Source organism: Microtus pennsylvanicus, chromosome 20 (genome assembly GCF_037038515.1).
Source record: "Microtus pennsylvanicus isolate mMicPen1 chromosome 20, mMicPen1.hap1, whole genome shotgun sequence".
NCBI lineage: Eukaryota > Metazoa > Chordata > Mammalia > Rodentia > Cricetidae > Microtus > Microtus pennsylvanicus.
This window is the reverse complement of record NC_134598.1, coordinates 4,372,995-4,397,370: the sequence shown is the minus strand read 5'-3', so window position 1 is coordinate 4,397,370 and position 24,376 is coordinate 4,372,995. Positions and strand designations below refer to the sequence as shown.

General features: G+C 45.5%; 1 protein-coding gene across 2 annotated transcripts in view; it reads left to right on the top strand.

Annotated features, from left to right (window-relative positions):
* Srgap1 (SLIT-ROBO Rho GTPase activating protein 1) overlaps nucleotides 1-24,376 on the top strand; it is a 273,061-nt gene that overhangs the window by 103,754 nt on the left and 144,931 nt on the right. For both annotated transcript variants that reach the window (XM_075954130.1, XM_075954131.1), the window contains exons 2-3: nucleotides 12,598-12,793; nucleotides 18,584-18,746. In XM_075954130.1, coding sequence (XP_075810245.1) covers nucleotides 12,598-12,793; nucleotides 18,584-18,746 — 359 coding nt within the window. The remainder of the gene's footprint in view (nucleotides 1-12,597; nucleotides 12,794-18,583; nucleotides 18,747-24,376) is intronic.

Below are 24,376 nucleotides of genomic sequence, written 5' to 3'. Positions count from 1 at the left end.
GGATGCGGGATGCTGATACATGGTTCTTACACCCGCTATCACAAGTGTCCAGGCGTCCTCATTTAATACAATAGTAAACCACTCTACACTGTCAGCTCAAACCAGCAGCCGCTGCTACAGGGATTTCTTTAAATGTCAGCCAGCTCCGTCTTCAGCGGACTCCTCTGACGTTTACGTGAGGAACCCTGCCTTGAGCATCCTGCAAAGCAACATTCTAGGAGCTGGAGACTGCCCTTCAATCCTTCCGTCGCTTTTCTTCTTCCTATTCACTAGTAGTGATGTCTGCTTGCTCAGTGATTCCTTGAATACTTTGTTCGCTTTGGACTTTTCTTCCTTTTAAAAAATGTGATGTTGTTGGTCTCTCCAATTTCTCCTAAGACACGAGTCTGAACATTTCTAAGATGTAAGTTCATCCCTAAAGCTGTGGCACCAGTAGCAGTGACCGTCTCTTCTGTACTGTCCTCAAACCCTGGAACTTAACGGCTACCACTGAAAAATCAAATTTTAGCCCATCCAGAACCAATGAACTTAGTGTCTCTACCACCGTTTTCTGTGCCAATGGCCAAGGGCTTCCAGTGAGTGCTGGCAGTTTCAAAAGCTGGTACAGTGGATGGGACATTAGAAATGTTCTTTTAGCTCAGCACAACACAGGCATCCTGTCATTCCCAGTTTTGCCTTTTCCTGTGTTAATAAAACATGGGGAAATAGATCCTTGATCAAACTTCATGTTTGTAATGATTTCTAATTCACTCGTCGGTGTTTTTTATCCTTTCTTCCAATCTTTTTCATTGCATCAGAAATGATGTTTTTACTTTTTTGTCTCCATTTGAAGAAATTACAGCATCCTACACAATCTCTTTAAGGATCATCCCAGTTTAGACCCTTCTTCAATTCAGCAAGTACAGCATCGAGGGCCAACCTCACGCCTCCCCAGTTTCCACAGGATTAACCTAAAGCCACCCTTGGCACTGGAGTGTGGAACCCTAGTGATGCTGGTGCCAATGCCAGCCTCCTCATTTGCGTTCTTGGCAACACCGTCAACAAGTTCGGCTCCAGTGTTTTAAATTTCTCCTTTCTCATTGACTTTGCAATGGTCGCGCCATCTTCTGTTGCCCTGGGACTTCCCCAGCTCTGCACAGTGTTCACTGCCCTTCCATCATAAAAGGGTGACACACTTGGGACCTTAAGGCTGGGCATCCCTGTCAGGTTTTACAGCTTTGGCATAAGCGCAGAGTCGTGGTCTCATGACTACTGTGGATAGTAAGAACATTTCCAAGTAGAACTGAGCCAGTGAGTTTTACCCTCTCCCACCATCATAAACCATTTCCTAGCTCCTGGGCTGCAGTCCATTCCAGAGCCTTCTGGAAAATGCGAGCCTTTTGTGGGTCAGGGGCCAAGTTGCATCATTTCTGGGAGAGAATGCAGGGTTTCTCTTTGACTTTGGCTGACTGCCTGGAAAAGCCTTGGGGAAAAAAAAAGTCTTTAAAAGGTGTGTGTTGGAGTATGAATACAGTGTGTATGCATGCAGACGGGAATATATAAAACTATATGACCAAATAATGTCATCTGTGTGAGGCCTGTGTAGCCTCCAGCTGGGAAGCTTTACTTGGTTGTGAGCCAGAGCTGTGGCTCCGGGTTGTTTGAGTGGGTGCTGAGGAATTACAAAGCAATTAGAATGTTTCTCATTTTGCTTTATCAGCTCCTTGATCCCGGAGCCCAGGCCATTCACGCAGTCTGGGAGGTTGTTAGAGATGCTTTATTGAGCTGCAGTTAAATCAGCCTAAGAAATACAGCTGTCGATACAATCTCAAGTCTCTAAACAGGGTCTCCAAAGAACTAAATGAAATTATTAATCTTTTATTTGTTCCTTTCCCAAGTTACGGTATTCTCTTATGGTAGAGGGAGACTTTTTCTGTTGTTTTGTTTTAATGTATTTATTTTTCTGTGGACGGATGTCTTGCCTGCATGTATGTCTGTATACCAGAAGGGAAAGTTAGATCCCTTGGAACTGGGGTTACAAGTGGTTGTATGCCACCATGTGGGGTCTGGGAATTGAACCTGGGTCCCGTGGGAAAGCAGTCAGTGCTCTTGGACACTGAGCCATCTCTCTAGCCCTGTGGTAGACTTTCAGCATATATCTGTGTTTGGGAGATACACATGAACATCTGGATGGATATCACTGGAGCATTTTCCCGTTGCTGACTAAATCAGAGGCTGTATAGAGGAAGCAACATTGAGCTGGGGACCAGGACAGTGAACAAGACTGGACAGAATGGGATAGTGGGTTACAGGGAAATGAAGAAGAAAAGGGATTTTATGAATTCGCAGATGTTGGTTACTAAGTGCATAGCCATAACGAAACACTTTGACTTTTTCTCTTTATTAAGACCAGCACATCAGAGCGCCTACTGTGAAGCTTAGAAACATTATCTGTATTTCAGGAGTTAAAGTAATTAGATCAATATAGCAATAGTATAACTAGGATTTTAAACTCAGATAAATACAGTATCATAAGAAGTCATACAGCCAAGGAAAAGTTAGGAAATTCAGATATTTAGCTAGGCTTGAGAAAGTATCTATATTTTTGGGGAATCTTTTGGTTTTCTTCAAATGCTGCTTGTGACGCTAGATACTTGGCATGTTAGCTCTTGTGTGATGTGTGAACTCTTTGATTAAGCATTGCACATTCTATTGTGAACATTCTAGAAAATAATCTAGTGAGGACCATGTCTGAGTCACTCAAGTAAACTTGATTTCTGCGGTTATACATGTAATTGTTGGACGTCATATTTTGTAATGTGGACTTTGCATCAAGATGAACTTGAATGGAAATCCAAGCTCTGATACTTATTAATTATGTATCATGTAAACATGATACTTATCCTTCAGCTTCCTCACCTGCAGCAGAGGGTACCGCATGTAGGACGCTGCTAGAATGAGATGAGATAAGCTTATTAAGAACACATCACATCACACCCTAGACCATAGGATACAATAACTGTCTCCTTGGAGATGGAAATGGTACCTTGCCTGGGAGCTTGAGCTGGGTTCTAGTCGACAATTAAAACCCTAATTGCTGTAATAAGGAAAACAGTTTTCATGTGGAAAAGTTTCATTGTGCAATTAATTCAGTACAGAGGCCTTAAACTGGTTTTAAGGTTCTCTATCCCTAAAACCTCTGTAAGAAAGCCATGTGTGAGCTTGTGCCCGTGGTCCCCAAGACTCCATCTTGAGTTATCACCGGTGTTTAGAGGGTGCCATTGGGAAACAGAACCTTGGTCTTCACTGCACATCAATGACTTCCACACATGTTCTTTTATCTGGCCATGAAAATCGATCTACTAATCAGGTCTTAAGCGTCCTTGCTTAAGCTTGAGGAAGTTAATGAAACTCTGCCGCTCCGTCATTCTAAGTAACAGCCCCACCATGGATCATTGAGCCTTTCCGTTCCTTCAACTGCCCTTTGCTGCGAGGTGATTAAACGACTGTCTTTGATTGCCCGAATTTATTGCCTTTTTGCCGCTCCTGGGCAGCATCTGAAAAATGCAAATTCACTTTTCGTGCATGTTCTGAAAATGTTAATAGGCCGAGATATATTTGGCTTTCAAAGGCTATTAAAAAACGGATGCTTAGTCATAGTGAGACTACCATCACTTCACATCAAGGTAGATGTTGAAGACACGGAAAGCTGAAGACCACCGTCCTGGTCAGTAGTCATGAGAATAAACCACGCTGAGGGCTCAGCTCCTTGCTCTATGTAATCCAAAGAGGGTTCTCTCACGTTCCTGTTTTTGTTGTTGTTCTTTTTATTGAAAATAGATTTCTGTTCTAATACACTATATTCAAAATATGCTTTCCCCTTCCCCTACCCTTCCAAGCTCCTCCCCACCTCCGCTTCCATCCAGTCCAGCCCCCTTTTTTGTCTCTTCTTAAAAAACAAACAGACTTCTAAGGAAAAATAGTAAAATAAGATAAACCAAAAACAAATCAAAATTAGAAAAGGAGCAAAGGAAAAAACACAAGAAACCCATGTATCTAGAGAATAGAAATTGATTTTCAGTTACATTTTCGAGAAATCCAAGGACCTGTTCAGCCCACTATGTGGCCATTAGTCACACTGGAGAGTTGAAAGATGCCTTATTCTCAAATCTTTGTTTTTGGTTTTAGAGACAGTGTCTCATGCAGCCCAGGCTGCCTGGCTCCAAAGTCACTAAAAGGCTGGCCTTGAACTCCTGATCTTCAGGCTCTGCTATGCAAGTGCTGGGATTAAAGATACAGATTCCAAAATCTTAATAAAACAAAAAGAAAAGGACCCAAATAATTTATATATGAGTGCTAAAATTATAAACTATATAGACCATGTCTTATAAATATGAAACTAGTTTTGTCTATTTACTTTTTTGTGTTTTCTTAAAACAGTATTAAAATATAAACTGTAACTATTAAAACCATCAAAATTACCAACGTGTAATTACCACCTAAGAGATAGTGTTCCTCTAAGAGTTCAGAAAACTAGAGGCTAGCTTCCTGGTGAGTGGATCTCGAGTCCTATCAGTGCCCATTGGTCAGAAGACAAGGCTTAGGCAGGAGGCAAGAGCAGAACTCACTTAGAAGTGTGGCATTGAAGGAGTAATAGTTGCTGTAGAACTCTGGGAAACAGCTGTTAGCTTGCCGGTTTCCTTCCACAAGTAGGGGAAGGCTGCGATGTCTAAGATAGGTAAATACTTCTTTACCATGTACCATGTGCTTTGTGAGCAAGATTCATATATATATGAAAGCAAGTAAATGAAATCACCAGTAACAGGGGAGACAGAGGCCCAACAGGATACCCCACATCACCAAATGACGCTTCCAGTACTAGGAATGAACTCACGGAGACTGATTTAAGGCCCACTCCATAAGATAAAACCCATATCCAATACCTCTTGGGGGACCAAGAATCTGATACTAGATAGCCCAAGGTCATAGGGGAAAACCAAATACTACTGAAAATGAATGTAGAAAAAAATGACTAAGTGACATTCTGCTATACTTATAGTACATGGCTTGCTCAGCTGTCATAGAGTAGCTTCCTCCTGCAGAAGATCGAAACAAATACAGAGACCCACAGCCAGACAATATACAGAGAGTAAGAGACCTGGGGACACCCAGGCATAAAAGGGGTATCTCCATCAAATCCCTCCCTCAGGGCTCAGTGGACTCTGTGGAAGAGGAGGTGGACAGAGTGTAAGAGCCCAAGGGGATGGAGGACACCAAGGAGCCAAGGTCTCCTGGTTACAATAGGGCAGGCGCACACCTGAGCTCACAGGGCAGAGCGCACAAGGCGGAGTACACAGGGCCTGAATGGGGCTGCAGCGGATGGGTCCCTAGAGCTGAAGGAGACATGGGCATATGCCCCAGCCCTAACCCAGAAGCTATCTCCAATTGATAACCACTGGCAAATGAAAAATTAGTTTTGTTCAAGGAAGTCTCACGTGGAAGCAAACCACTCTTAAGGGTAGGTACCATGGTGGCCATACTACCCAATAGTAGATGGTGAACACAAAACGAACTGAACAGCATTTCTGGAAGTTCTTTGTCTCATAAATTACGTCAGGGCATGCACACACACATATACGTATACACATATATACACTAATATATAATACTATATGTACACAATGATCGGTCCGGGCATATACATATACACATACAACCATATATGTGAGTGTGTATATATACATATACATATATGTGTGTGTATACATTATTTTACAGATCCTTTGTATATATGCTATGACTTTTAATTAGTTTTTTTTTAAATAGAATTCCTGTGTATGTGGATGTGTGTGTATCCGTATCTATTGAACTCAGGACCTTTGGAAGAGCAGGCAATGCTCTTAACCGCTGAGCCATCTCTCCAGCCCCTGGTTTGTTTTCTTGAAGGCTTTAAAAAAATTGCTGTATTTTATTGTTGCTGCTGCTGATGATTTTTTTCTTGTATTTTTATGTATTATTTTATTCTGTTGTTGTTTGTTCTTGCAGGTGGTAGTTTATTTTAGCCACTAACTATAAGCTTGCCAATGAAACTATTTTGTGAGGTATTAGCATTTCCTCTGTTTGTTTATCTATGCCATTTTCTGGGATGCAGATCTGATTCTGTCTTCCTTGCTCAGAGTTCTGTAGTTTCTTCTCAGTGGAGCTTCTAAAAGTTGCCAGGTGTGCATTTTTGTTTTTCTCAAACGAATTTGACACAAATTAGAGTCGCTGGGGAAGAGGGACCTCAGCGGAAGACTCATCCCCACTATACTGCTCCATGGGCATGTGTATGCGGAATTTTCTTGATTAATGATTCATGTGGGCCCAGCTACTTCTGTGCAGTGCCACCCGTGGGCAGGGCGTTCTGGCGTGGGGGTCCTGGGTTGTCTGAGCAAACAAGCTGAGCAAGCCAGTAGCCAGCATCCCTATGATTCTCTGGTCCAGATCCTGTCTGCAGACCTTGAGTTTCTGCTCTGACTTCCATCACTGATGGACTTCTATCCTCTAAGTTGTTTTTGGTCAGCATTTGATCGTAGCAACGGAAATCTGACTAGGATGTCAGATGAAACAATTTACCTGAAAACTTACTGCAAATCCCCCACTCTGTGTCCAACTAGACTAACAAAACCTAAAAATCCATCCTGAGCCGGGGTCCTCTCATCAACATGCTTTGGGAAACTGGCCTGTGAAATATTAATAAAGCCTTACTCCTTAGACTCCTCGTACAGTTTGTTCTAGCCTAGTGCATGACTACATCAGTGTTCAGTGAAGGGTTTAGCTGCAGCAGCTGAGGTCAGAGTGGCGCCTCCTTTCCCCCTCCACCCTCACCCTGGAACCCGTCTCCCCGCTAGTGATGAGTCTGGCCCAGGACTGTCTCTTTAGTTGTCCCCCTTTGTCCCGCAGTATCCCCTCCACATTTCTCAGTGTTCCCATAGTTCCTACTTTCAAGACTGTGAGGGGCAACAGCCCTTGCCACCTGTGTTGCCCATGTCTCTTTATTAAGATGGGGCTGTGACTTTCGCTGTGTTGTTTAGAACCTCCACAGAGAGTGGTACAGGGAAATGATCAATAAACATTTTTCTTTGTCTTTTTGTGTGTATGTACGTGTGTGCATGATTATGCATGTGGATTCATGTGTTTGTGTGTGCATGTATGTATGCATTCCCTGTGTGTGTACGTGTGTACATGTGTGTGCATGCGGCTCGTGTGTGTGCGTGCATGTTTGTGTGTGTGTGTTTAGGACAGAGGACAATTTGTGGGCATGGTTCTCTCCTTCTATCATGTGGTCCTGGATTAAACTCAGGTCTTCAGTTTTGGTGACAAGCTTCTTCACCCACTGAGCCATCTCACGCGCCCAGTGTTTTCCTAATGGAAGTCTGCCAGGACTAGTGACAATCTGCCTGTCCATTTCCTAGTTTACAGATGTGGCATGCTTTATACTTACGGCATCATGTTCAATTCTGACCATAACCTTGAGGGGGGCAAAGACATTTTGCGTGAGGAATCTTTGGTGGGGGTGAATGACCTGCCTCACCCACATGATTTGCGACCCGTGACACTAACTCTACCTTGCATCCATCCTGCAATTACTTAATTTCTGCCCAGATTATAGCAGAAGCATGAATCCTTTAGATTTCTACTGTAGAGAAATGACTGGGCATTGATGGTATACACCCTTAATCCCAGCACTCACAGGTGGATCTCTGTGGGTTTGAGGCCAACCCCCCAACTGGTCTCCAGAGCGAGTTTCCAGGACAGCCAGAGCGACATAGAGAAACCATGTTCTGGAAAGCCAAAGAGAAAAAAATGGCTTTTGCTTGTTCAGCTCATTGTTCTTATAGATTTTTCTTTTCTGCTCTAAATGTTCAGCTTCAGAAGCCGATCTCACCAGCCTTACAACTGGTGTTTAGCTGAGCAGCCCTCACTAGGCTGTGTGAACAGTCACGTGAGCAGTGAGCACATAAGTAACCAGTAGGACTGGCTGGAGTCTGACTGGGTTTTTAGTCTCTTGAAGACAAGAGGCTGGTGCACCATCCCGACATTCCCTTATTTCCTTGGGTGAAGGCACTAATGCACTCTAACAGGATATAGACTCCTAGTGAGAGGGAAACCTGACCACAGAAGAAACATGAAGGAACAAAGGTGGCCCATGGTGCTCTCACAACTATTACTGTATTGTCATCTGCCGGGTGACCATAGCATCCCCTGGTCCCTCTGTCTACACCAGTGCCCTTGTCACTTAGTAACCCATAGAGCATGTCACACCTACTATTTGACACAGGTTTATTTTAAGAGTTAGGACTTCCCATTGTCAAAGCAAGAGTAAGACATTCCTCCATTTCCTCTGTTTCTGGGTAATATAATTTAATTTGGTGTTAGCGGACTTTCATAACCTAGATGAACTGTTTCTCCCACTTCTCCTTCCCCCTTAGATCAGGTGCAGTGGTTACAAAGCTGTGTTCATTGTGCTTATTAAACTATTGGTGTTTCTCCATTTTGTTTGATGCTCAGTTAGGAAACAAATGAATAACAGTCATTTTTTTAAAAAAAAAAAAAGACAGGCTGCCTTGTGTGGTGGTGTAAATAGAGACCGTGAGTTCAAAGCCAGCCTGGTCTACTTAGTGAGCTTCAGGCCATCCAGGCCTGTATACTGAGACTCTGACTCAGAACAAAACAAACAACAGCCAAAGCCTGGAGGAGCTAGAGAGCTGGCTTGGTGGTTAAGAACGCATACTACTCTTCCAAAGGACCTGAGTTCAGTTCCCAACACCTGCTTTGGGTGACTCACAGTCACCTGTAACTCTTGCTCCAAGGGGTCCAACACTTCTGACTTCCACATACACCCAAATGCACACACACACACACACACACACACACACACACACACGGTTGGAGGAGACATAGTTAAAAATAAATGCAAAATAACAGTAGTTGAGACCATATGATTATTATTATTATTAATGATACAGCAATTATGATTATTTAATAGGTACTGGCCTAGACTTTTAAATATTGAGCAGCAGAACCCGGGCAGAGACACCACATTTTTACATTTTCTGCGGCGTTTTGCGGTAGTGTGGGGGTCCTGGTCATATATCCTTGCTGATTCTTGGCTAGGTAAAGCATTCGTATCCACAACAGTGAACACAGAGATGGTATCTGCTGAGTCCATTCACTCTCGGGCTTGGGTAAATTCACAACGAAAACGGAAGAACTAAGGGAAGGGTCACTTTACGCAGACATCGTTCTAAATCCTGTCTAATTTGACAAGAAGTACAAGAAAAGTACAAAAGGATGGCATCCTCACTGATGTCACCGTCACTTAAGATGGAACCGCAACGGAGATCCTCAGACTGGTGCCGCAGTGTTTTCCAGATGGAACAGCTGGCTCTGGGATGTACGCTGCATTTGCTGTTTACTAATGCGGAGGCTTTAGTGTATTCTGAGTTACACAACCCGCTGATGAATCAAGCACTCTGGTGGATCCTTTTCATCGGCCCCAAAAGAACTCTCCCCCAACCGCAGCCACTTCCCAGCCCCCAAGCAAAACTCATCTACCTCTGTCTCTGAAGGAGTCTATCTGGACACTTGACGTGAATGGAGCTACAGGCTGTACCGTCTCATGAGAGTAGTTCCGGGCAGTAAGCTTTCAGATCGGTTGTTTCTCATTTTGAGACAGCATCTCCTGTAATCCAGACCGGCTTCAAACTTGCTGTGTAACCGAGGATGACCTTCATCTCCTGACCCTCCTGCCTCTGCTTTCTAATCACTGGGATGACGGGTGTGTGCTACAATTCACGGTACATGCACGCAGTGCTGGAAGCCAGACCCAGGGCTTCGTGCACGGTAGGCAAGCTCTCTACCAGCTGAGCAGCACTGAGTTTACGTTTTGAAGGTTCACCATAGCGTAAGTGTATAGGCAGAGTTTTCCCATCCTGAGAGCCGCTTTCAAATTACCACACAGAGGCTTGTATTAATTGTAAATGCTTGGCCAATAGTTCAGGCTTATTACTAACTAGCTCCTGCATTCTAAATTAACCCATATTCCTTATTTATGCTCCGCCCTGTGGTGGTACCTTGATTAGTATGGCATGTTTGTCTTCTCCACGGTTGCTTTCAACTTTCTGACCCTGCCCATCTTTCTCTCTGTATCCTCAGTTTGATCATTCCACCTATTTTTTTGGGGGGGGAGGGGGCTGGCTACTGATAAAATATCAGCTTTTATTAGCCAATGACAGTAATACATATTCACGGTGTACAAAAGGATTTGGTCCACAGTGAAGCTGTGTCTCCAGAGCCTGGGACTCTCACTAACATAAGATGCAGGCTCGATAATGATGTGCTCCACTACATTAAAATGAACCTTGAGTCTGAAGGTAATAATTGCATCGAGAATGGCTCACGAGAGCTGCTGGGAGAGGCCTTCATGGACTGCCCAGGAATCTGGGGTTAGGGAAGGACTTGCAGTCCTTGGTACAGAACCAAAGGCTCATGGTTTTTCCAGGAGTTTTAATTATTTATACGCAGTTGAAGAAAGCCCGTTTAATTGCTGAGCAACTTTGATAAGCTTTGTAGCAGAGCCACTTGTATTTCCTATTGGATACCAGGGAGAGGAAGTGGCTCATGGGGAGGACCTCATGTGATTGATTCATTTTCTCTTAGCACAGCAGGATTCACTAAAAATCACTTCGTCTCAAAAGATTTACTGGAATTCCTGAATGAAAAACACCCTCATCCTTGATTTTTTTTTCTTCTCCTTCATGAAACAAAAATAGCTCCATCTTTTTAGGAGAAAGCATTTGGCAGCCGCGCTGATTATAATACTATATTGGAAACCGCTTACTTTGATTGACGGTGAAGCAGATGCCCTTCCTTGTGGTTAAAAGCCTGTTGATGTGTTCTCTCCGGCAACCACCACACTCCTGAGAGGTTGGGAGGAGGATCCCTCAGCCCAGAGAGAACATGAGGCATGCCACCTTGCCTTTGCCGAGGCACCCACCCCCCCTGCAGCGGTGCCTAGACCATAACAGAGCTCAGGGCAGAGCTTAGGCCTCTCTGCTAAGCTCTCGCTGGGAGATGCGACAACCACTCAGCTGCTGGATGGATAGAAAGATGGAGAAAGTATTCCAGTAGTCAGGCTCACAGAGCAGAGACGGGATCCCAGGTCATCGCCTTACCAACTGTGAAGGCAGTGCTGACGCGAGAAATGAAGTAAATGTTATAATTCAGTGTTAGGAAAGTTAGCAAACTTCTTGACCTACCTTCTACACTCACACCGTAACCATCTGGCTACTAGTGAGTTTAACTAGCAGGAGCAAATCCCCGTGTATCCCTGTGTATCCATCATCAGCTGTGTCTAGAAGAAAGTACTCTTGGCACTGGATTCCTCTGTCTCCACTGAACTAGGTTGCTGCCCTCTTTTCGGGCATAGGTGTGGACAGTGTGGAAGGAGGGGCACAGAGGTTCTCCACAGGGAACTATCCTTGTCTTTGGAAGCTAACCACAGGTCTTAGACCAAAAGTCAGCCAGCAGTGTGTGCTTAGTGTGCCCTCTTTTCCAGAGCACAGCTTTCCCTGCAATGGCCACTTACAACTAAGTTGTATCCATTGTGTTTGCACAGTGCTTTCCCCGAATCCGTAGATACGCATATTTCGACTTCCTAAAGTATTACCATGGTCAGTGGAGTCTCAGAATGGGTGTCATGTAAAGGTGTTGGTTTGAACAGTGTGCTCAAGCTGAAGGCTGGGAGAGCAGCCTTGCTGTTCCGAGTAGAGTAAGTTGGACCCGAAGGTTGCCTGTTCTGAATGGATTACTTGGATATAGAAAGAAGTTATTTTTAGTTCCGGCATGCCTATAAACCCCGAAGCGAAGTGTTTTACAAATGAGGAATGTGTGCCCGAAATAAAAACTGCCAGATGTCAGTCTCTGCGTGTGCCAACTGACACGTATGTCAGCTCCGGCGTCCGGAAGAGACGGTGCCCATTTCTCTTCTATTCGGGCTCCAAAGGGGTAGTCAATGTGAAATGCCTCTGACGAGTTTAGAGTCCCCCTCTGATGGCAACAGCACCTTAGCATTTGGATTGCCTGCAAGCTGTAACTTCTTTCCCTCCTGACTCAGTGTGTGTTTGTGCTCTAACACGTGTGAGACATATTTCTGTTCAAATCTGCTGTATTTTTCCCTGGGTCTCAGCTCATTTTTTTTCTTTAAAAAATAGACCAACAGATGTTTTTTTTTTAAATTAAACAACCAAAGGCCGGTGAGGTGGCTCAATGGGTAGAGGTACTTGCCACCAAGCTAATGATCTGTGTTTGATTTCTTAGGCATACATGGCAGGGAGGTGGGAGCAACTCCCACGGATTTTCTTCTGGTTCCCACATCCACTCTGTCTTGTACATGTGCCCACATGTGTGCAGTACACATTATTATAATGCACGAACAGATGCGATAATACAGGACTCCAGTAGAGGCCGTAACAAGGCCACCTGTGTGATTGATAGGCGTCTCTCTTCGTGCCTCGCCTACCCGCTTACCCTGGTCACGTTCATGATGTCATCAGGTGGATTCTTGTCTCTCCTCAGAGATCCGAGCTCAGCTGGTGGAGCAACAGAAATGCCTCGAGCAGCAGACGGAGATGCGGGTTCAGCTGCTCCAGGACCTGCAAGACTTCTTCCGGAAGAAAGCTGAAATAGAGACGGAATATTCCCGGAACCTGGAGAAGTTGGCGGAAAGGTTCATGGCCAAAACGAGAAGCACCAAGGACCACCAGCAGTTCAAGTAAGAACTCTCTCCAGCTGTAGGTGTTGCTCTGGGGACTGAGCACTTGCCGGGCGTGCATGAGTTCAAAGGTTCAATACCTGGGGTGGAGGGTAAGAGAGGGAGGGACAGATGGATGGAGAGAGACCTGATTCAGAGTCAACTTCCAAGGTGATCAGGTACCCCGCTTCTCAGTTCTGAGCATTTCCTCCTTTGTCTAAGAAGTTATTGGTGATCGTGTCCCCATAACTCTAGCAGCCTCTCTCCCTACCCACTCATGCTGCAGAGACATAAACTTATATTTTGAAATCACTGTTTACAAATTTCCCAGCTACAGAGAAGAAGCTGCTCTCAGCCGTAGGCAGACCTTTGAGAGGGTGAGTTTGCAGGCGCTGCTTCAAGCAAAGGCCTCAGGAATTGTGCAGTGAGTTGTTTGTTTTTCTTGCCATTTCTTGAGACCAGGTCTCACTCTGTAGCCCAGGCGAGCCTAGAACCTGTGAAAGTCCTGCCTGCCAAGTGTCAGGATTATAGACCTGCGCCACTCTCTGGTGATTCTGTAAGAACATAAGCAACAACTTTTGTTTGGGCTTAGTGTTCCTGGGGAGCATGCCCCACCTCCACCCAACATGTTTGTAGTCATTAAAAAAAATGCAGGTTATTTGGTTCATGAAATTTACTTTATAACTTAAACCCCAGAGTCAGAGAGACAGGGAGGTGATTGTACACAAGTGACCGGTGCGGGGTTCCATTGGCAGACTGTGCTAGCATGTCCTGTAATGGAAGAGAGTAGGGTATGTGTGTGCACACGCATGCACATACGCCAGCGCATGTATGTATAGCGGTGCACAGACATTAATGTGTACATCTATGAAGGCCAGAGAACAACGCAGGGGTATCACCTGCCCACCTCTGCCTCCTCGGTGTTGGGGTCTGTGGCTCAAACTCACACATCCTTGAGCTTGCAAGGCAAACACTACCTGAACCGTCGTCTCCCAGGAAGAGTGATACAGTAGTCTGTATAATGACTGGCTGGCTGGAAGGGGGACTGAAGAAGGGAACCTCGTCAGTAAAGGACTGCAGGGGAAGGGCTCTAAGCCAGGTTCGCACGGTTCTTTGGGAGTCCACCGTAATCGGATGGGCAGTGCGGCCACAGGCATTAATCGGAGCACATTACAAGTTCTCACACATCTTTGTGGGCTTTCCCTGTGGACATAAGAATCTTTGGAGCGGTTTAAGTAGAACCGCCCACACCTGCATTTAAGTGACAGGTAAGGTTGTGGGCTACAGGAAGCTATCAGAGAAGGAAGAACACCAAGGGTCTCTCATGGCGTGTGGCCTTGTGATCTAGCCACCGTGGAGGGAGAGGGGAACGCCCAGTTGGGGAGGTAGTAAAAAAGCTGTGTGGGCTTTTGTTTCAGAAATCACGGTGGGCCAGGGAATGTGGAAAACACCGGTGCCGTAAAACCCCAGAAATGATGGTTAAAATGTAATTGATATCTTATAAATGTACACCTGGATCCATAGGATTTAGGGGATATTTCCATCGTCAAAAAAAGAAAAAGAAAGGGGGAAAGGAAAAGAGGAAGAGAGAGAAAGAGAGAGAGAAAGAAGAAGGAGAAGGAAGGAAGGAAGGAAGGAAGGAAGGAAGGAAGGAAGGAAGGAAGGAAGGAAGGAAGGAAGGAAGGACTAGTTATTGTCAAAGGTACCCATGCCTTAATCCTGCAGAAGACCAGCTGTGAAAAGGTAAAGCCAAGATAAGGATTTGGAGCAGAAAGCTTCACTATCGGCCCCTCCTTATTGTCCTCTTACACAAGGGCAGCAGAGAGACCCCCGATCTGCTCAGCCTGGCTGTGGGGGTGCTGCTGAGAACTGGGCCTCTTTCTTCTCAGTGATCTGAAGCTCCATTTCCTACCCTTCCATGACTTTGGAGCCTGGATTAAAAGAAGAGTAGCCAGTTTGGCAAGATGGCTGCTTACTTATAGCGGGTAGAGGCCAATCCTGATGACCTGGGTTCAGTTCGCCAGAACTCACTGGTGGAAAGAGGAAGAACTACTAGAAGTTGTCCTTTGACCCCCATGGGCCTGTGCTCCACCAAATAAATAAATGTAATAAATATTTGCACATGAATCTTCAAATCACCTTTGGCTTGAGCATTATTGGTTATTGATTGTAGAGCTGGAGAGGAAATAGCTGGCTTCATTAGCCATCAGCCAGACTTGGGTTGGAATAGACTAACTACTGCGTGACCGTGGCAGTACATATGTTCTCAAGCTTTGGTTTCTCTGGCAGGAGGCCTGACGGCTCATGACCATGAGTGGCAGTAACAGGGCAGAGACCTCGCTGTAACTGGTGGCTGGCTTGGGATGTGTGTACAACGCTCCTTCTCTTCTCTCCAGACACGGAGTCTTTAAGCACAGTCATGCACATACCTGTTGAAACTAGACCTCGGAGCCTGGCTCTTCTTAATTTGGGGTCACTATCACTAATGTCACACTGGTCTGTAGCCTCGAGTTGCTACAGCAAATGCCACCAGCAAGGCTCAGATCAGCCTCCCACACAAGGTCTCGCTCTGGCCCTCACTTTGGTCCTCACCAAATCCTTGGTGAGCTTTAGTTCTCGTGTTGACAGTCAGGACACAGAGAGTGGCTGTGGGAAGGATTAAGTAGAGTTACTGTCAGATCTCGATCGGAGCGACCTCTTAGACAAAAATAGCTAACATTGTATACGCAGCACTTACCTTGTGCCCAAGGCATGATAGCAAGCGTTTAAATGTAGATAGTAGCCCACGTCATCTTCACAATAACCCCATGAGACCTGCTCTGCTATTTTACCAGTTGTACAAAGTAAATGAAGTACAGAGACATTAACAGTTATCCCAGCCACACAGACAGGGTACGCTAGCAGTGGTGAGAGCCCAGTGTGAGTAGGACCCACAAGCTTTCATTAACATTTATGCAAATTTGAGACAGGGTCTCCCTGAGTCGTCCAGGCCAGCCTTGAATTTGTCATCCTCCTACCTCAGCCTTCCGTGTTGCTGAGATTGCCCGCCTTTACCTCCCCAAACCTGGCTTGAAGTTCCCAGGCTCAGTAAATGATACCTTCTATTTTTATTCTATTATTATCATCAATATTGTGATCGGCACTAATAACAAGACAATAATAATGCGTTTTTATTCAATCCATGAAATACTGTTTCATGCTTCCATCCGGGTGTGTACCAAGGATATAAAGGCATATGAAATATTCTTAGGGAATTTATTAGTTGCTTCAGGATAAACGATAAGCATAGTTCAAATGAACCAAGCAGTGCTTGCTTTTGGGGCTGACGAGACACAGATAGAAAGGCTCCACTTACCTGCCATGGACTCACCATTCCTTCTTGATGGTTCTAAGAGGAAAGACGTCCCAGGTCAGAGCTAGCATCCCAGTGTGCATGGGGATTTCTTCCTGAACCCATTTCTGCCTCTGTTCTTGCTTTCTTTGTCTTGTAAACAGAGCTTGTAACTCAATGTAGGTGTTTGGGGGACAGTGGAGATTTTCTTTGCTTTTAAGATGAGACTTATAAGGCATCCTTGAACTTGCTATGTAGCCTATGTAGCCTAGCCTGGCTTCAAACTCTTGATCCTCCTGCCTCAGCTTCCTAGATTCAATGCAATATTAAATGCAGACTCTAAGAACCCTAATGGTAGAATGACATGACTTTCTTTTTCTTTCCCCTGACTTAATGTTCAGTCATACATGTTCATGAATAATAAAACATTACATCTTGCTGGAAGGATGACTCAGGGAGTAGAGCGCTTGCCATGATCCCAGAATCTGTGTAGAAGCCAAACATGTTAGCACACATGTATCTGTCATCCCTGCACTCCTGGGAGAAGATGAGAAAATCCTTAGAACTTTAAAGGCCAGTACCCTTGGGAAGGTGAGGGCACACATCGGAGGTTGGCTCGGACCTCTGTGTTTCTGCCATGGCGCGTGTATCCCCCTTCCCTGCCTCCCATCCCTTCTCTTTCACATCACATGCAACTTTAAAAGCAAAATTAATAAAACTCCTCATCAGATAGCATGGCTCTTCTGTGCTTGAGTTAGGAGAAACACTGCCATTTTGTCATTCTGTGGTTAGTTTTTACAGTCAATAACAAATTGTACTTCTGAATTTTTTAACTTCCTCTTTTTCTCTGTGTCTTCCTCATCATGCATCTTTTATTTTATTTTTTTATTTTTTTTTATTTTTCGAGACAGGATTTCTCCGTAGTTTTTGGTTCCTGTCCTGGAACTAGCTCTTGTAGACCAGGCTGGCCTCGAACTCACAGAAAACCGCCTGCCTCTGCCTCCCGAGTGCTGGGATTAAAGGCGTGTGCCACCACTGCCCGGCCTCATCATGCATCTTGATCCCCCTTATTTTCCATCCCTCCATATCTGCCCTCTGCCCTTGCAACCCCACCCCCAAAATAAAACAAAATTTAAGAGGAAAAAGAAGGCAAGCATCTTGTCATGGAAACCGTAGTATGACAGAGGGAGTCATACGGTACACTCTTTTGTTCATGTATCTTCACTTGCAAGTGTTCATTGCGAAGCCATTGATCTGCTTCAAGGTCTTTGTTTCTGCCACACTACTGAAGCTGGGCCCTTACTGGGACTCCTCTTGGTTATCCTCATCTTGCCCCGTGTCGTGGAGATCCTGGAGCTTTGGGTCTGCAGAACGGGCCTCTTAATCTGCTCCCATAGATCATAGATGGGTGGATTTGGGGTTGGCCAGCTCATATCCTGGTTCTGGGCCTGGATAGTTGCGGGGTTGGTTGGCCCACCAGTTCTCCCCCCACACACATACTGTCTCATCACCCGGGTGAGGTCTCCAGCATTGCCCTAGCTGGTTCACCCCTAGCCTCGATGAGCAAGGAGTGGGAATAGTTCTCCTGCTTTTGCGCCCTCAGAATCAGCCCTCCCGCACCTGTACCCTGTCAATAGGGCCAGCTCTGCTGTGCTGCCCGGGCAGGGTACAGGGCCCACTTTCCGGAGTACTGCAGCTGCTTGGGGGAAGGTCAACTCCCTCGTCCACCATATGTGGCAGGGGCAAGAGGGGAGAGGACATCTAATTTATTTTAAGGAATGATATGTTGGTTGCTTACTGTGTTGGGATGGAGTTTTTCTTTGAGTATATATGTCTAATTTTTATGCTTTGCAGTTCACTTAGTTTTATTTTCTAAAATAAACCAGGAACATTTATGAATCTGAGCTGGCTCAGTAAGTTCCAACAAGACATGTGACATGCCATGAGCCAGCAAACTTTCAGGTTCTGTTCATGAGCCCTCGGATTCCCCAGGAATGTTTTCTGGAGGGTGGAGGTTATACATCCAGGGATTAATAAATAACCCTCAAGTTTGTGTTCCGTGGAAAGCATGCTTAGCCAAATTTCTTTTCCAGCAGTAGGCCGAACACTCAAAGGAGACTTTGTGAGCTGGGGCAGACCAGCCTGTGTGTGAGACAGTAGCCAATAGATCCTCATGCAAACATGATTGTTTCTTTAGTGGGCTGCGAAACCTGGGGCTGCCCAAGCACTGTCCAGGCCTGGCACCTGGGGCCCTGGTCATGGGCAGGAAGTTGTACCCAGATTTTTGCTCCAAGTTTTCTTTCCTGGTAAGTTGCAGGATTCCTGCAGGCTGTGGCTTGTCCTGATCTAAGAATACTCAGAGCAGACAGAAGGATCCCAGCACCTATCTGCTGGGGCTCCTCCGCCTGCCTGGGTGACCTCTTTTGATTGGCCCAGGCCACTTTGAAATGATGGTAATTCTGTCTTCCTTTACCCCTCAGGAAAGACCAGAACCTGTTGTCTCCGGTGAACTGCTGGTATCTGCTCCTGAACCAAGTGAGGAGAGAAAGCAAAGACCACGCCACCCTGAGCGATATCTATCTGAACAATGTCATTATGCGGTTCATGCAGATAAGCGAGGATTCCACCCGGATGTTTAAAAAGGTAGCCTTGGATAACCACCTTACCTGCAGCCTCTTAGGGGAATGGCGTGGATATTCTAAAGACACAGATTAGACAGTTAAACCTGAGGGTGTGTGTTTATACTATGTGTTTGTGCATGGTGAGTGTGTATGATATGTGTGCATATGTATAATGCATACAATATTATCTGCTGGATATACTTATGTATATCAGTAAATTAATGAATAGTTGACCTGAGCAACATGAACAGAAGTATTTTGGGGGTGGGTGCCTGCAGGAGGCTGGAGAGACGGCTCAGCAGTTAAGAGTTCACACTGCTCTTGCAGAGGACGTGTATTTGGTTCCCAGTATCCAGGTTGGGCAGCTCAGATCCAGGGAGACTGGATGCTTCTGCCCTGCCTGGGCACATGCATTCATATACCCATACCCATACACAAACACACGCATGTACACCTAATCAAAGTGATAAAAATCTTACTTATCTCTGTCCTTAGAACTGACCTCCATGTGTGGAAAAGAGCCACACTTAGAGAGGAGGGCCTTGGGTTCTGCTTCAGCTCACATGTGACCAGATAAAGCGTATCACATGTGTGTCCTCGCAGGAAGGCATCACTGCCTTGTCTTCGTGCTCCCTGCCGCAGAGGCTATGAGAGTGAAGTGAAAAAAGCCCAGAAAGTTCAGTTTCTATTGTGTTAAAGAGTTTCCTCCTTCCTGACTCCATTTACAGAAAACCAAGAAACAAAGGGGAGGGGGAAAAAACCTGGGCTTTTAAACCTTCGTGTCATCATTAGCTTCAGTCAGCTCTCAGCAAATATTTTTGTTGTTTGCACATTTTTGTTGAGAACAATAACAAAATTGGAGCATTTCCTGTGCAAAGGGCACACGCAGCTCCTTGCCCAGCTTTCAGTTTCTATGTTGAGAGCACGAGACTCCGCAAGCCTTCTCTGCTTGGTGTTAATAGAGTTCCTTGCCTAGATTTATGCCCAGACCCTCCTTTAGTAAGTAATGTTTTAGCTTCAGTGAAGGAGGTGCACCCTGTCTATTCACGATGCATGTGTTTCAGAGGGACCACTCACAACATGCGTGCAGGGGCGTGCACACCAGCTGTGCTTGATGCAGCCACAGTAGATTTGATTTCTGACCTAGAAATGGGAATTCAGCAAGTTCTAAGTCATTGTGTGCCGTTTCAAATGGAGGAGGGAGCGTGTTTCCAACAAAGAGCTTTCTATGTTGGATCTAAGACTAGGTAGAGATAGAGAACTATCTTCACATATTAAGTAAGAGAGCTTAAAAATACATATCAGTTTCCACTGAGCTAGGGAAGTAACGGACTCTCTGCCCCTCTGTGAGCGCCATCTGTGGAGACCACATACAGTTTGGATCCCTGAGCATCTGCAGTGGCGTCCAGATGTTCGTGTCACGTTGCCACGATGGAGAAAGGTTGTAACAATTCCACATTTGGATGCTACTCAAAGATACTTCCTCGACATGGGGGCATTGGCAGGGATTCAGCCAGGACCTACATAAGCAGCTCCTCATTTATTCATCCATTGAACAAAACATCTGTAAGCTGTGTGACTGGCAAAACTTAGTTAAGAGACTTCCCTGCTTGCAAGGAACGCATTAGAATAAATTAAGCATCTCCAAGCGAAAGAGACTACAGAGCTCACTGTAGGAACACTATGGGACATGAAAAACTTAAAGAAGCAGCGCTGGAAATGAAGGGGACACTTCCATGAGGCAAGACAAGGCAAGGGTCTGCAGGGACATGTGTGTAGCGGAAAGTACAGAGTTCTGTGGGGCTGGCCTGGGTTGCTAGGACGAGAATGAGTGATGTGGTAGAAGCTGACAAAAGAGGGACCTCGTACGACAAGGTCTAGGGCCTGATGAAACTGATAGGAGCTAGGTCTGACAGTCACACGGATCTGGGTGAGAACACCAGTTCTTCTGCCTCCTTGTTTTGGGATCTTGGGAGATCGTTCAAAGTCTGTCTGCTCTTCCAGAGAATGAACAAACAAGGTTGGGCAAAGGGAGAGGCTGAAGCCACGTGAGCCTGTGCCTGGGAGAACCTCTGGAGTTGTCGTATATCCAGGCAGGAGCCCTGGGCTTTAGGTTTGGATCCCTTGAACTTGGGGTGCTCTAGGGAAAGGCAGTTTCCTTTAGTGGAGGGGAGTTCTCAAGAGCGGTTCCTAGGGAGAGATCAGCTGTGAGTCTCAACAGCCTACAGCCAATATTCCCAGTAGATGGGGAAATGAATTCCTAGTTTGTGAGGAAAACTCTGGGAAGTACACAGGAGATAGACGCATGCTACTTATTAGCTACTAGAATTTATTTCTTATTTAGATACTGAGGCTTATCACCATGTGTGTGTGTGTGTGTGGCGGATTCCTGCTAACCTGGTTGTTTAGTGGGAGTGTTCTCTTCATCTTGAACAGCCTTCTCGCTGTTAATCATGGCTGATGAGCAGAAAGGGTTAGTCATTACAACCAGACAAGGTCTACTGAGGAAGTCTGTCAGCCAACTCACAGGTGGGCCCAGCTCAGAGCCTACCTGCGTGTGGCCCAACACAAAGTCACCAAGGTCCAACTCAGAGCCTAGCTGCGTGTGGCCCAACACAAAGTCACCCACTTACTCAGCATTACAAAACACTGAGGTGGCTTTTTATTTGCTTGCTTTGGTTTTGTTTAAAAATATATTGAACTTAAGATTTAATCCTTTATGGAATTAACCAATACTGGTAGAGTTAAGGATATAGGAAAAGGGGTTTTGGGTGAAATCATGGCTTTGACATTGTTAGCAGCTGGATGGACTTGGAGTATTTGTAAACCAACTAAGCAGTCTTATCACTGAACTCCAAAATCTACCCACGTCATTGTTGCTTATAGCTAAATTAAAGTACTTGTCTTTAAATTTTGGCAGATAGTGAATAACCAAGGGGATGCCTAGCCAGCAAATATGCCCCTCAGACCCCCAACAACCATTTTACAGGAAGTCTTATCTTTGGGCCTTCATTGATTTCTTCATTTCCTCAACCAAATGAGCTTCATTCCTACCCGACCCCACCCAAGTATGAGCAGTGCAAACATGAACAAGAGGGGGTTCTGTTGCTTCTTAGTTTGTGCTTCACTCTTCTTGGAGAAGGTTTGAATTTGGGGACCCCTTGTATACAAGGGTTTGTTTCAATATCAAACCTCACTCTTCCCGCTCCAACAAGGGCTGGTGAGGTGCCTCCGCCTGCGCTAGCCCCACCTCCTAGGGTCCAGAGATCCTCCTCCTTTTCACCACGCCCCTGAAAGAAGGTGTCCTGCATACCGACAGCAGGTATGCAGCTCACACGCTGCATGTGAAAATGTGGCCCACGTCAGTAGTCACAGTCACGGGCAACACTGCAGGAACCACTTGTGTAAACGCCTGCTCACGAGATCTTGCTTACACATGTTCATAGGCATGTGTAGTTCAGAGGGAGCTATAAAGTGGCGGCGTTCAACTGTCCTAAATCATCCCTGTGTCTCAGAGTACCTTCAAAGCTGTGGTTTATTCATGAACTGTTTTCAAATTATTAATATATCTGTATCTGTCTCTGTTTCACTTAATTGTACAAGCATAATGTTTCTTTCCTTTATCAATAACAATGACATGATTTCTGTGAGTTGCCCCTTGCTCATGATGAAGGGGGCTAAGCCCTGTGTACCAGCTCACCAATCCTCTTACTCATGGACAGACACTATGAGCCACATTTTGGGGTGATAGAAGGATGTGCTCAAGCTGAAGAGCCGTGCTCTTTTGCCTTTGCTCAGAGACGTGAGACAGTTTGTAGCTACTATCGACTTACTTAGGTTTTTCAGGGGGGCGGGGCAATAACTGTTCATGTCACTTTATGTGAATGGTAAAACACTTTGAGATTAGGGCACTGGTTTGGACTGTATTCCTTTCTTGCAAAATCTATATGACCTCTGAGCAGTGAGTAAAAGACCAAAGGTCTCCACATGCTAACACAGAGACACTTGGTCACCTTTAGCCTTTGCTGCTCTATTCACAATGCTGGGGAATGAAATCAGCCTTGGTGTCCACAAGCTGATGAACGAATAATAAAAATGTAGGACAACAGAAATTTTCCATCTGCAAAGAAAAACGAAATTTGCAAATACATGGATGAAGCTGGGGAAAACAACTTTGTTCCGTGAGGTGACCCAGGCACAGAAAGACAAATGCCATGTGCTGTCTCTCATGTGTGTGTCCCAGTTCTGAATCTTTGGATTTGTGGATTTAACTTGCAGTGCCTGAAGAATCTAGGAGAGGGCCAATGGACTGGGGGATACCTTAGGGAGGAGGGCTGGGGGGCGGGGTTCAGGAGGCATGGGGGTGGGAGTGAGGAAGAGGAAGATGCACTAGGAGAGGGCTAGCCAAACCCCACAATTATATGAGAAACATACTGCTGTGTAAGGTAATTTAAAAATGAAAGTTCAGGGTCTGGAGAGATGGCTCAGTGGTTAAGAGCACTGACTGCTCTTTCCGAGGACCCGGGTTCAATTCCCAGCACCCACATGGCAGCTTACAACTGTCTGAAAATCCAGTTCCAGGGGATCTGACACCTCCACACCAATGCGCATAAAATAAAGTTAAATAAACCATAAAAAATTTACAGAATAAATAAATAAAAGTTCAGAAGAGTAATTAAGTCAATGCCTGCACGTCTGGATAGCCCTAATCCTAGCACCCAAGGGTTACTGTCGTAAGTGCGGCTCTCAGCCCTCATTGGAGAAGCTTCTTTTTGCAGAGGATGGCTAATAGAGAGAGACTCACAACTGGTCAAGATACAGAGGATGATTAATCAGTGCTGGAGGACTCAGGTCTAACTGGAGCATCTGTATCCCCACCACCCCTCCCAAGGCTCGGGGAACATAATCGGACGGGGAGCAGAGATGTTTTAAGAGCTAGAGGTCGAAGAAGACCGCTGTGAAAAGTGACTTGGATATGTGACAAAGCCATTGTAACCAGGAAGGCACTGCCGCTGTGGCTGCCTGCGTAAGACCCATGTGAGACCAAGCGGGTGAGGAGCTCTATCGCAGATGGCAGGGAGGGGCTCCTGAGTTAAGGAGTTGTTGAATGTTGATAGTTGCTGGGGGAAGAAGAATCCATTTTTCTTCAAGAATATGGTGCCTGGTAGGCTACTCATGTGCCATGGCTGGCGTTCTCTATACCCCTGCACATGAGGGACCAACTGGACTCAGTGGGTTGTTTTAAAGAAGAAAGAGAACATGGGTTTGGGAAGAAGATGCAATGGGAAGGTTGTGGAAGGAATTGGAGGGGCAAGGAGGAAATTACAGAAGTCTCAGTGCCAAAGCCCTCATGTGGAATCCTCCTTTGAAGCGACTGACTGGTCAGAAAAGCCCCCAGTCCCCACAAAACAATATATGCTATTGCTCTTCTTCCCGGTTGCCGACCGGAATTGGTTGGTAAGACCCTGTTGCCAAGGACCTTCATCCCCATACACAGAGAAATCAATTTCAAACTGAACTGGAAACTTCTCCCTACTGACTGGCTTTCTTAGAGCCTGAAGGTGTACTATACAGGTTAGTAGTTGAGAAAAACCATAAAGAGCTTTAATTATCTGTGAACCATATGCATTAGCAACCTGACAAGCAAGGTAC